Raw genomic sequence first — 14,004 nt, 5'->3', positions numbered from 1 at the left:
TCCTCCCGAGTCAAAAGCCTGCTCTGTCCGAAGGCCCAGGCCTCAGTGGAGCATTCACAACGCGTGTACACACACACGCACACACACACACACACACACACACACACACACACACACACACACACACACACACACACACACACACACACACACACACACACACACACAAAACACGAATGAACACTCAAACATGGCAAACAAATACGTACACGCAGCAAAATCCTCGGTGTTGGTTTAAATCTGAGCGCAAGAAGGAACTCTTGCGGGTCCGTTTGGGTCAATCTCTAGGATTTTACAATCACAAACATGCATGCGGCGACGGCGTACACTCACAAATATTGCAATGCATATAGTGGAGTCCAATGTTCTTGCGGGGGTGTCATCAGGAAACATATTAAACTTGAGTTTTGATATGTATTTAATAGAAAAATGACATGACAGAAGACAGCATAAATATATTTTTTTCTCGACAGAGCCGCAGCCTGCTCAAGGCCAGCCTCAGGCATATGGGGCAAATAGATTTAGCAAATTGTAAGCAACCACACAAGTAATATACCATCCACCCATTATGGAGCCCAACTTGGTCCGAACCCAGCATAGAGTCTGGGAAGGTAGTACTTTACCATAACTCCAACATACAGTTATTAAACACTATACAGTATATTCCGTTGACCTCTATAATAGTAGGCTACTAGGCTCCCTCCTGTTTTCCCTCTACACCAAATCTTGTCACCGAAAATTGGACAATCTACAAGTTCTGTGAGCTTGCAGTTTTTTTTGCTGAATGCTCGCTTATTTTGCCGAATGTTCACCTATGCTGACGTCATAGACGTTTCTAGGGTTCATGTGGTCAAGTAGACTCTATCAGTACAATGTTGGGTCCTGTTATTCAGCGCCATCACTCCTGCAACTGCAATAGTTTGATCCAAATTCTTCACCATCCCACAACAACAACAACACAAAGTTAACACAATCCAAATAGAATTCCTCCTTTTTAGACCTCATGACAAGATAGCTCCACACTAGTATAGGCGTGAGGTTGAAAAAAAGTGGTGTTTATATAGCTGGATTCTGAATAAAATCCTATTCCAACATTAATTTATAGAACACAATATTTATGTTCAGTTTCTGACACCATTACTGAAAATGTCTTCTCACCAATAAGAAAGCTTAGACTAGTTGTATAGCATACTGCAGAATATGTTTTAGTTTTTTTTTTTTCAATTATGTTGAATTGTAGGCATATGTGCTGAGTTTCTTTTCCCAACATCGTGAATATAACACACAGTATAACAGAAATTATCGGATTCTTTAAGACACTTTTAAGTTGATTTAAAATGTCTTTGGTCACAATGTTACCGTTTTTACACTGAAAAAGAGAACATACACAAAAATACAATCATTTTAGTTCTTCCATTATTGAGTTGACAGTTTGAAAGTGCACTGTAATGCTTAAAAATACATTGTCGACAGTGTTTACGTATGTGACAAAAAAACTAAAAAAGGTCAAAAACTTCACACTGTATGTTTTAAAACCATCACTGTAATTTAATGTGAAGGGTTAGGGTTGCATTGGAAACTCTTCTAGACAGTCTCTCACGGCAACTACTGTAGGTGGCATAAAGCACTGGGGAACCTCTGGGGGACCCCCAGAGGTCCTTGAGGGGGTTCCATGGGTTCCCCCGATTGACCCTTTACAGGTTAGTAATTCTGAGAGTGTACACACTCTTGTTTAAATGAACGATGAGGATTTTACAGTGTATATCGGGGTCCCAGAAATAAAAAATAAAAAAAGAAGAAAAGAATAATAATTTCAAATGGGGGTCCGTGGGCTAATGCATATCAAACTGGGGGTCCTTAAAATTAAAAAGGTTCAGAATCACCTAAACTCTTCAAGTGCAGACGCTTCTAAGGGCCTTGCGGCAAATGTATTCACACCCTAATAGAAAGACACTGTCATTCATTGTTACAAGACTGTCTGTCTGTTTTCTTGTTTGTCTGTGTAAGTATGACAGTATGAATACACAAGATGATGTCACCCTGTCTGCAAAATGTCTGTCCACCAGATGGTGCTGAATATGCTAAAACAAACATGGGCTAAAACAGTGGTTCCCAAACATGAGGTCTTATTTTCAAAGTTTCAAACAAAAATAGTGAAGAGCCGATCTACAAGCTCACAATGCGTTGCATCGCAACGCGTTGTGAGCTTATAGATCTGTTATTTTCACTATTTTTTAAATAGGACCTCAAAAGACCACTTCACTCATTTTCAACCTATCTTCATTTAATTGGTCGTCATTATGATGCTCATTATAATATTGTACCATTTTTGTCTTCTCGGAGTGTGTCTGAGAACCCGAGAACCCACTCACCAGGGACATTATCGATTGGGAATCGAAGCTAATAGAAACGGCATAGGCTTTATATTCCTGGAAAGTTAGCATGCTATAATAGAAGCCATTGTTCTCGCATTAATAACATAATAAAACACAACATTTGAAATCTTGTTTGAAATGACCAAACCTGCCTACCGATGATTCACCGTTTTAATTCACAACGTATTTTGTTTTAAGTTTGGGTCCCGGGCAGACACCAGATGTCTCTTTTGGGTCTCGAGCTGAGAATATTTGAGGAAGGGCTAAAACACACCGCCACACAGTCCACATCATGAAAGGCCATCAGCCATGCAACTCAGCCGTGCACACCTCTTTGTTTCCTTTGTTTGACCGATAGAACCGCACTCTGTCAATGTCAGTTCACCTGCAGGTACGTGGCTTTGAAGTCCGTTCCGAGGGCGTTCCTGGCGTTACACTTGTAAATCCCAGAGTGTGTGAGCACAGGGTTCTGTATAACCAGACTGCCTTCCTCCGTCATGTGGATGCCGCCCTGCGCCGAGAAGCGGTTGTGGGGCACCAGAGTGGTGCGTCCGGGCAGAGTCCACGAGATGTCCGGCTTGGGCATGCCGCTGGCGACGCACCGGATCCTCACCGGCGACCCTCGGCTCACTTTGGTGATGGAGGTCGGCGCGCTGGTGATGCGCGGCGGGAAAACCATGACCACGACCGGGTAGGCCAGGGTGGACGAGCCCAGCGCGTTGGAGGCTTTGCACGTGTACGTTCCCCGGTCGAACGTGGCCACCTCTTTGAGCTGGAGCGTCCCGTTGGCGAGGAAGGAGACCCGACCGACGGTTTGGGTTTTGTCCACGACGAGGCCGTTGGGGAGGGTCCAGGTGACGGTGGCCTGCGGCCAGCCGTCCACGGAGCAGGGCAAGTTCAGGGTCTGGCCGTACGCGATCCTAATGCCACCTGGACAATGGATGTGAAATGAGAACAACAATAACAATTGTGTTATAATAATCCATCATCCTTTATCCACACATGAAAAAAACTAAACAAACTAACAAACAAAAAACGATAAAACTGCAATCTGGAACTTATTTTGTAATGATAAAACTAAATGTTATTTTAACCAATCTGTGTTGTAGAGTACAGGGTTGGATTTAGTTGCTGTCGGGCAGAGACCTCACATCTCCATATTTAAATTACGTTATTTTCTTTTTTTGGGGTAAATGACTGCCCTTCTTCATCATACTACAATGTCACACAAAAGTAGTGAAAGTATTTTCACTATTAAAAAACAAACAAAAGAAAAACGTTTTGAACATAGTAAGGATTTCACCTGACACTGACGATTACTACTTGATCATACTAGAGCGTCACACAAAAGTATATCCAAACTATCAGACCCAAAAGCTCGAAACACGGCACGAAGCGACGCATTTCGAGCATGTAGATCTGCTACTTTTGCTGTTTTTGAATTTGAATCCTGAAACAGTTTTGGACATATGAGGTTTCCACCCGACAGAGACGATATGTTTTATCCCGGCTTCTGGTCAGAGTTTAGACATTTTTAGACCCTGGTGTTGGGTGGTATAAAAAAAAGTAGCCCTGCCTGAATCTCACAAGCCCAATATCTTGACTGGCCACGTGGGGATTCCCTTTTGAATGAGCGTATGTTTGGTCTCCTATCCGGAAGACTAGGGTTCAAATCCCCGGTTGCAATTACCTCTCTCCGTCGGTAGAGGACATAAAACGTACTGTTTGCGGCTTTAAAGGTAGGGTAAGTTATATTTTTTGGGTTCAAACAAAATGTTATTTGTTAAAACATTTTAGTCTCTAAATTCTGATAGTAATCATTGCTATAGAGTGTTTGTTTAGCAACAGGGGTCTCCACTCTCCACATCTCTCCAGCTCTTTAACACATTCGGTGCCAGAGTTGTATTAAAAAAGTGACGTTGAGTGCCAGAGATCTCACCGTTTGTAGTGCTACGCTGTTTACAGCTGCAGACTCCACGACGAGCACCCGATTGTAAACAATATAAGCGTGCATGATGATGGATGGTCCTGGCTAACGCCTGGAACAATAACATCTCTCACGCGAGTCACCATGGCAGAGTGATCTCGGATCGAAAATGAGTGGTTTTCCCCAAAGTAAAAAGTTAAGGATATATGGAGTTTTTTTTGCAAGGAGATAGAATGGGAGCGGACGGGAGCCAGTTTTTTTTGGCACGGTGATCCATCTGTCCCTTCCTTCTCAGAGTCACCGTGGGTGATTCCAGAGCTGCGCTCTTAATAAACAGAAAATGCATCCTCAGGCGGGTTGCCGATTTCACCCAATTAGGAGAGAGTACCCATTTATCAGCTTCAATTTCATTGTGTTCCAATTGGTGTCATCACTTTCACTTGTTTATGCTGTATCCTATGAGTTCTCTCTCCTGATTGTACAAACTTGGTATCCTGAAAATGCATTTTCTGTTTACTAAAGAGATGGGGAGACAATGGGGAGACAGGGAGACTCCTGTTACTGAACAAACACTGTATAGCAAAGAGAAAATACTTATTTTAACAAAAATATCACTTACCCTATACCTTTAAAAGAAAGGGTTAAAAGTGCTTATCAAGCTTATTCAAAGTGTCTTTCACAAAGAAGCATCACAGTTGTACAAAGACATATTTTAAATACATATTAGTAGATAACAAGCAACAGTAAATTGATATAAATTGATTCCCCCTCAAAATGAGGAACAGTTAAAACATTTAACCCATTTTGGGCGGGAACCCCTATTTGTAACTATACCTTTCAGGACGGGAACCCCTTTTGGGGTTGTTGTTGCTATGTACAGTATATAGCAACATACATTTGTTGTAATTTTTGAATAAATATTTGAAGTTTTTCAGAAAACGTATTTTTCAGCTATCCGAAAATAGTCTGGATTGTCAGATAAACTGTTGGACTTACAAGATTTCTTGGCAGGACGTGAGTTAAACATGAACAAATACTTTACCTGGAGTTCCTCTGATCAACGGCTTCCTTCCTACTTCAAGGGCATACTGTTTCTCTGCTAGTCCCGCGACATTTTTCGCCACGCACCTGTACACGCCCTTGTCACTCGCGACCGGCTGAGAAATCCGCAGAGTTCCGTTTCCCGGGTGGTGGGTGAAACGTTGGAGCCTGGTGCCAGGGGTCAAGGCTTTCCCGTTGGGCAGGATCCACAGAAAGTCTGGGCGTGGCTTGCCGCGGGCGGGGCACTCTAGCGTCAGCTCCCCGCCGTCGTGCTTGATTGGTAGGATTTCAATGTTGGGCGTGGCGAAGCTCGGTTTCTCTGCCAGCGATGCTACCTCTAGGTCGACCAACAGAGACGCTTCGCCCAGACGGTTCTTGGCAAGACACGCGTACCTTCCGGCATCTGTTTTCCTCACTCCTCTCAGCTCCATGCTCCCGTTCCGGTGGACTTGGAAGCGACCGCCCAGGTAGGGGGTCGGGAGTGAGAGACCATAAGGTGTGGCCCACGAGACCCTTGGCTCCGGCTTCCCTTCCGCCCTGCAGTCCAGCATCGTCGTTTGGTAGGAGACAGCCAGAACCTTCGTGGCGCGATCCCCTCGGACTCCGTCGATGTGCGGCTCCTGGGACTCGACCTCCAGATGCATATGTTTCACGTCGTCACCGGCGGGATTTCGCGCCACGCATGCATACTTCCCTTGATCGGCGAGCGTCACCCTCTTGACCACCAACATGCCGTCGTGCAAAACCTGATATCGATCCGACGAGGCTGATATGACTTCATTTCCCGGCGAGATCCACATGATGCGAGGTCTGGGATCTCCCGATGCCTGGCAACTCAACTTGGCAGCTTCTCCCAACCTCGCCGTCACCAGCGACTGTGATTTTAAACTGATCTGCGGGACGTCCGGTGCCACTTTGACGCTCACTTTTCTCTCGTCCTTGCCTAGTTTGTTCTTGGCATAGCAGGTGTAGTCGCCCTCGTCTTTTTTACCCATCTGCTGGAGGAGCAACGTTCCATTGCCGAAGATGACATAGCGGCGGTTCCGAAGGCCACTGTCGTCCGATTGGAGCGCGTTGTTGATAAAGGTTCCATCCGGGAGGCTCCAGGAAACCTCTGGGTCAGGGAGTCCTGTCGCTACACAGTCCACCTACACCGGGAAAGGAAAGATATAAAAGTGTATGAATCTGAACTTTGTCATTATTACAGGACAGGTAGCTTGAAGCACAGATGCAGTATAGTGTGTGTGTGTGTGTGTGTGTGTGTGTGTGTGTGTGTGTGTGTGTGTGTGTGTGTGTGTGTGTGTGTGTGTGTGTGTGTGTGTGTGTGTGTGTGTGTGTGTATTACAGGCAGAAAGTTTCCAAACAGTTCAAAAACTGCACGAAATGCCAGCTCTACAAGCTTACAATGCATTATGAGCGTGTAGATCAGCTATCAACTATAGGGCTGATATATAGAGTACCTGGAAGTTTTGTCCGTAGGTGACTGTGGCCTGAGGGGTCCTCAGGTGCTCGATCCTCGGAGGGGTCATCAGAACCGCCACCTCACATCAGAACAAACGTTGAAGGTCAATGAATGAGCAAATAAATCACTGTAGTTAAACTAATTCACACTCTATGTGACAGTGTTTTTGACATGTTTTGTGCCCAAGGCAACACCAAGTCAAAATCTCAATATGTATTCATAGCGAAAACAGGCAATCTATTGCACAGTGAAAGTATTATTATTATTGTTTTAATAATATAAATGTCAACTTCTTATTGGCTGAATCAGTTTCTTTTTATTAGTTTATTCATGTGATAAAAGAGTAATTTAGACACACTTGAGAATTTTGGAATATCAATTTCCAAACAACAACACACCAGCTATGGAATATATCTCGCCGATATTTGGAGTTAAAGCATTGCAGGGTAACTACACAACCCGAACCTCTACCAAAGTGTAATTACGCTTTAAGTTGGTAAGATGCTCAATAAAGGCAGAAGTGAAGGACCTCTTCATAACATGGACATCAATATGGTGTAATAGCATTACCGGCAAAGTGAAAAAAATAAACCTGTGCCCCCGAAAAATTCTTCCATTCAATTCCCGATCTATTCCTTCCTCCAGTACCTGGAAGAGCTCCATGTCCTCTCCGTTGGGTCTTTGGAAGACACAGAGGTAGTTTCCACCGTCCAACTCTGTTAGCTGTGAGATCCTCAGAGTGCCATTAGGAAACACTGTAACTGGTCTCTGTGGGCTAGAGAGAGACCAGAGGAAGGAGAGGTGGAAACACTGCACGCTCAATTACATGTAATGATATCTGACAGTGGTGTAAAGTCAAGTACAAAAGTAGCAGATCTACATGCTCAAAACGTGACGCGAACGCATATACCATATCCTGGTAGAATGTCTATGGAGTATGGACGTTTTCACGATATGAAATAAAGTGTCCAGAACATTAGCTATGTCTAGTTTGTCAACCTGTGGATATTTAGAACAAAAATAATATAGTTCTAATAGTCAACACAATATAATAATAAGTGTCCTGTTCTTCCAGAAACTAAAGTATGTACATGCCGCCTGCCTGCTCACCAGAACTCGATCCAGGGACCACATCTCACACCAGTCCTCTGCATGTGATCACTACCTACCTACTGCTGATCACTGGGCCCTCAACAACCAGGCTCCCCACTAACTTTCTGAACTCCTCCAACGCCACGTCTCCTCCCGCTCCCTCAGGTGGGGAAATGCAGATCTCCTGCACATCCCCAAGACAAAGAAACAAATCTGGGGTGACAGGGCCTTCTCGGTGGCCGCCCCCCTCCCTATGGAACCCACTCACAGCTCACATCAAAGCTACCCCCACCCTCGCCACGTTTAAAACCACACTCAAAACCCACCTTTTCGGACTTGCATTCCCTACCTAATCATAATCCACTTTGTCTACCTGTATTTATTTATTCTATTGTGTTTAACCTTTTAACTCGTTTCTTTCCCTAATAAAGTAGTTTTTTTAGCTTGTTTCCGTAAAGCGACTTTGAGTTCTCAGAAAAGCGCTACAGCATATCAATTGTATGTATTATTATTACTATCATTATTATTATTAAATAAGGTTTATGAATAATACTGCAATAGCTGCAAAGCTGCCGGCGTTATCTACACAGAATATTTTGTTGTGGTGAAGTCATGATGATTTGAGGAAAATACAAAGAAGAAGACTAGGTTTAATGGCACGGGATCCCTGTGGATCTCTGATGACATATTGATGAGGTCATATTATATTATGTAATTATTAAATTATATATATTGTCAATCTTGCCCAAATATGGACGTACGGTGGATCTGAGATTATGAATTCACAAAATGTGGAAAAAATATATTTGGTGATTTACATCCATGGCCTACTGGCAGGGTGCACAAGTCACTTGCCACTGATCGGTCCGGTGGTTTGCGGGTTTAGCCGCGGACGGACGGACGGACGGACAGACAGACAGACAGACAGACAGACAGACAGACAGACAGACAGACAGACAGACAGACAGACAGACAGACAGACAGACAGACAGACAGACAGACAGACAGACAGACAGACACACACACACACACACAAACACATCCTCTCCCTCCTGCCCTCGGTGCCACGTGATAAAATGCATTTTTGCAATTAACCTGTATCGATGCTCCATGATGATCTTGGAGGGAAGCTGCCAGACGGTTCCTCTTGTGGAGCCAGTGGACTCAGGACAGTGCAGGTAGACAGTAGAGCCGTACATAGCGGAGACTGAGTGGTGCTGGGAGGGCTGTGGCATGGTGCCGTAGCGGCTGGAAGGAGGGATGGCGGGGAGCGCTGGGGGGGACAGATCCGCTCGCACTTCCAGCTGGAGAGTTCTCTTGGCAACACCCACTGGATTGGTGGCTGAACACTCGTATCTACGGCAAGGTAGATAGAGAGGGATATGAAAGGTTATTCCAGTCATGGAAGAATACCACAAATTTGACTTAAAAGTACAAAAGTCTTGGCACGAAACAATCGTTAATAAAAAACAAGAAATTCAATTTCTTGTTTTTCGAAGCATTTTTCTTAAATAATACTATGCCAGATCATAATGAAGACGCCAGATCCAAAGTGTGGTCAACAACCCAATATTAGAAAATGAAATCCTATATATATTATTAAAATTGGCTAATGGGAGGGTAGGTGTGAGGGCCATGTAGCGGCCTGAACTCTAGATGTGGTGGCCACGTATAGCGGCCTGAACTCTAGATGTGATGGCCACATATAGCAGCCTGAACTCTAGATGTGGTGGCCACGTATAGCGGCCTGAACTCTAGATGTGATGGCCACATATAGCGGCCTGAACTCTAGATGTGATGGCCACGTATAGCGGCCTGAACTCTAGATGTGATGGTCGCGTAGTGGCCCGAGTGGCCAGTAATAAAAAAGAAAGTGACTCTTGTACCTCCCAGCATCGGCCGGTGAAACGCTCTTGACGTACAGCGTCCCATTGGGGAAGACAAAGAGCCTGCGTCCCAGGAACTGGGATGGCTTCACAGTGACCCCTGCTGGTAGCATCCATTTCAGCACAGGCTCCGGTTCGCCTTTGGCAGAGCAATGGACATACACACTCCTCCCTGGTTAGAGAAGAGGTTAGGGTTAGGTCAGTGATTCTCAACATTTTGAATTTCAAGGAGCCGCGGTTTCATACTTGTATGCATGAATCCACGGACCCCCATTTGTTAATTTAACTCAGAGTGTACGAATGGAACCACCAATTTGGTTCTATTTCCAGAGTTACAGACCCGTAAGGGTCCATTTGGACCCCTGGTGGACTATGTGTACGGTATGGATACATACCATATATACTACACTGTGGATTGACTGTTCATATGTACCCACAATACTGGGGATGCAAATCTCAAGTAAAAGAAAGGACTCTGAATCTCTTTTGGTCTTGGGCATTTTATTCCTGATCCCTGTATGTTACTAACACGCCTATTATTATTATATATATTTTTATTATCAGTTGTTGTATATTTTTCCTGCATCTGTCCTGTGTTTCATACAGGACTGATTCGTTCGTACAGGATTTCGAATTTCCCTCCTGGGATCAATAAAGGTCTGTCTGTCTGTCTGTCTGTCTGTCTGTCTGTCTGTCTGTCTGTCTGTCTGTCTGTCTGTCTGTCTGTCTGCCTGTCTGTCTGCCTGTTTGTCTGTCTGTAAATGTTTTAACCACACCTCTAAGACCTCTTGACTTCAAAGTTGCATTGTCATCCTAATTTTCAATCTCCATACCGTACCTGGCTGAATGATCACCGTGTCCGTCACACCCTCGCTGATGCTCGGAGGCAGCGCTGCCACGTGCAGATGATAGGTTATCGTGTCGGCACCTGCAGCGTTGCTCGCGATACATTTATAGTCCCCCTTGCTGGAGAAGTTAGCCGACTGGATTCGGAGGGTCCCGTTGTGGAGCAGAGACAGCACAGAGAGGTGCGCCTGAACGGCACCGACGTCACGCACATACGTCCTGTCGGGAAGAATCCAGGAGATGTGCGCCGGCGGCTTTCCTGAAGCAAGGCAGTCGAGGCTGACACTCTTCCCCAAGTACACCGCCATTTCCGTGGACTTGGGAGGTATGATCTTGGGGGCCTGTGTCTGGACAGCCAGCGTGATCACCATGCGGTCCGATCCCAACCGGTTTTGGGCCGTGCAGAGGTACTGACCACGATCCTGGAGCTGCACATTTTTGATGACGAAGGTCCCATTCTTGAAGACTTCAAAACGGAGACCATGCTTGGTATTGGCAGGAATGGTGGCGCCTGCAAAAGGAATAGAGGGAACAGATATGAGAGTAGTCTCTGGAGACAGACGTGTTGGCTCCCACAGTTTTCAAATGCATTCACCCAACAGTCAAGGTACGTATTTAAGAAGGAAGGGAAGCATTCCACCCCCATTGATATAGAGTATAGGCCATACATGGGAGGCAAACTGGACCCAGAAGTTCGAGGGAAGTCAGTGAGAGCCAGCTAGACCAGCTTATGTTTGAATGATTGCAACCTGGGTCAGATAATCTTTTCAGGAAAATAAAAGAAGATATATCACACATTGTTTTCTGATCACTTGTTTTTCAATGTACACGGTATTGAGGTATCTAAAGAGTGCCAAAATATAGAGTCAAATGGGAGGCAAACTGGAACCGGAAGTTCGAGGGAAGTCAGTGAGAGCCAGCTAGACCAGCTTATGAACAAACTATATTTTTTGAATGATTGCAACCTGGGTCAGATAATCTGTTCAGGAAAATAAAAGAAGATATATCACACATTGTTTTCTGATCACTTGTTTTTCAATGTGCACGGTATTGAGGTATCTAAAGAGTGCCAAAATATAGTTTCTGGCTTGGCAGTATCGCGAGAATTGGTTGACAGGCTGTCAATGATTGACAAGTCTCGCGATAATAGCCCATACTGCACTGTCAGAAATGTACTCTGTGCTCTTTAGATGCCTCAATAAAAGTATATAGTGTGCACATGCAAATCCAAAAACAAGACAGCAGAAAATATGATATGTTTTATTTTATTTTCCTGAACGATTATTTTACAAAGGTCACAGTCATTCAGAAATAGTTTTTCTTTTCATAAGCTGGTCCACCTGGCTCTCATTGACTTCCATCGAACTGTCGGCTCCAGCTTGCCTCCCAGTGTGACGAATCTGCCAGCTGGAATCGCTGGACAGATAAAGTGACGAAGATTTCCGTTTCCTTCTTAAATAAGTTCCTTGCTAACAGTCTCTGAAAACGAGTCATTTCCCCTCTTCGGTTTCGCTGTTGCTGCAGTCATGTACATAACTCCTACTGGAAACCAAATGAGTCTAAGCCTGCATGTAGCTATAGCTGCTTAGCAGAAATGCAAATCCAAAAAGACATTGTAAAGATGGCTGCTTCTCGTTCTCAACTTTTAAAGGGCAGAAATACAGACTCTGTTGCATTCGAAGACTGTGGAAGACTCTGGCTTGAGAAACTAATGATAGAGGGGAGCAGCGGAAGATAGTACTGTACATAGTCATAATAAATCATCATAATCAGGGTATCTCTTTCAGCCACACACACACACAGAAACCAAACACATTTACCACCGACATGTGAAAGAACACTCAGAAGGAGGGAACAAAGAGGAGGTGTGATTAGTCTCATGTTGTAAAGGTTTATGTGTGGAATCCTCTGGCAGAGCTTGTCTAATGTTTCCCTGTCTAGCATGAAACAACAGCCACATGCAGGATAGCACACATGCATGAGCACATGCACATGCATGCATTTCTGCAAAGATGCATTCTGTCTCCCTTACACACACATTTACATAGGCACACACCCACATTCCTAAAAAATATTTATTTTCTTAAATGTTTTCAGCAAAAAGTTAGATTTTTCATTTTATTTTTTCACTTAATAATTAAGAAAATATATAAGAAACGTAAACATTTATGACCCATAAAAATGCTTGTGTGACCCTAAAAATGGGTCACAATCCATTATTTGGGAAATTTCATCTCTCACCTTAGAGACTTTGGTCCATGCCAGGGTGGGGGAGGTGGTTAGTTACCTGTAGAGACTTTGGTCCATGCCAGGGTGGGGGAGGTGGTTAGTTACCTGTAGAGACTTTGGTCCATGCCAGGTTAGGGGAGGGGTTTCCTGAAGCTTCGCAGGACATGAACACATCGCTTTCTGCCAGCACTGACACGCTAGCCCTGGTTACCGTGGTGATACGAGGCTTGACCCCGCCTCCTGTTCCCATAAGCCCTGGGAACGCCGGCACAGCGGTTGGTCGCCAGGAGCCGTAACGTCCTGCAGGAACGTACACAGAGAAAGTAAAAAAAACTAATGAGTTATGTCGTTAATATCTAATTCATAATAATGAATTCTAAAATGATTAATTCAGTAACTTTGTCAATTGCAAAATATCAGATGGCATAATTTATGTTTTAGCATGGTACACTAACCTCCATTGGACCATCGACCTCCTTGCATCACCACAGGTGTGGTGTAGGGGCGGGGAAAATAAGTTGGTAAAAGACCGAAGGATGATGATGATGATGATGATGACGATGCCGCGGGTAAAGCAGGTCCTGGAGGTTTCAGGGTGTAGCTATATGACACAGTGGGTACTGGTGGTTTGGGTGATGGTGGAAGGTGGGGTTTGGAAGATGGTGAGTGGGTGTAGCTTGTCTTAGGTTTGGGAGTCAGTGGGAATGTCACCCTCCTTCCTAGCTGAGCGATGCGTTCAAGCTGCGCCTGAAAAAAACCAAATCTGAATTATAATTCCCATTTCCCAACATCAGGATTTGAATTGACGCATTTCCCCCTACCATTAAATCCAAGTGAGGACAGGGGGTGTACTTGGATAAGGATAAGGATAATTCCTTTTAACAGGACGTTCATGAAAGTCCTTGCGGGCTTGTTTCCAATGAGGGCCTGTGAGCAATTAGGGGTTAAGAGTCTTGCTCAGGGACAAATTTCATTTCATCGACACATATGCTGTTCTGGCCTGGAATCGTACCTGGGACAACCAGGGCCTCTGGCTCCCTAGGCGGGCTCACTAACCACTCAGCTATGGCCGCCCATAGCTGAGTGGAGATAGCCATAGCGTGTAGATAGCCATAGTACTCCAAAGATGCATTAACACACGTAAGT

The 14,004-nt window shown here is 44.6% G+C and overlaps 1 protein-coding gene across 1 annotated transcript in view; it reads right to left on the bottom strand.

Moving 5' to 3' along the window:
- Positions 1-422: 422 nt before the first annotated feature.
- Positions 423-14,004, bottom strand: part of LOC308076590 (matrix-remodeling-associated protein 5) — a 32,429-nt gene continuing 18,847 nt past the window's right edge. The window contains 9 exon segments of the mRNA XM_080416992.1: positions 423-3,305; positions 5,345-6,491; positions 6,804-6,884; positions 7,454-7,580; positions 8,993-9,253; positions 9,784-9,955; positions 10,622-11,140; positions 12,964-13,158; positions 13,314-13,605. Coding sequence (XP_080273118.1) covers positions 2,752-3,305; positions 5,345-6,491; positions 6,804-6,884; positions 7,454-7,580; positions 8,993-9,253; positions 9,784-9,955; positions 10,622-11,140; positions 12,964-13,158; positions 13,314-13,605 — 3,348 coding nt within the window. The 3' untranslated portion in view covers positions 423-2,751.

Source organism: Gymnoscopelus braueri, assembly GCF_963280865.1.
Source record: "Gymnoscopelus braueri genome assembly, chromosome: 20".
Taxonomy (NCBI): domain Eukaryota; kingdom Metazoa; phylum Chordata; class Actinopteri; order Myctophiformes; family Myctophidae; genus Gymnoscopelus; species Gymnoscopelus braueri.
Note: the sequence above shows the minus strand (reverse complement) of the source record. Positions and strands in the feature narration are given on the sequence as shown.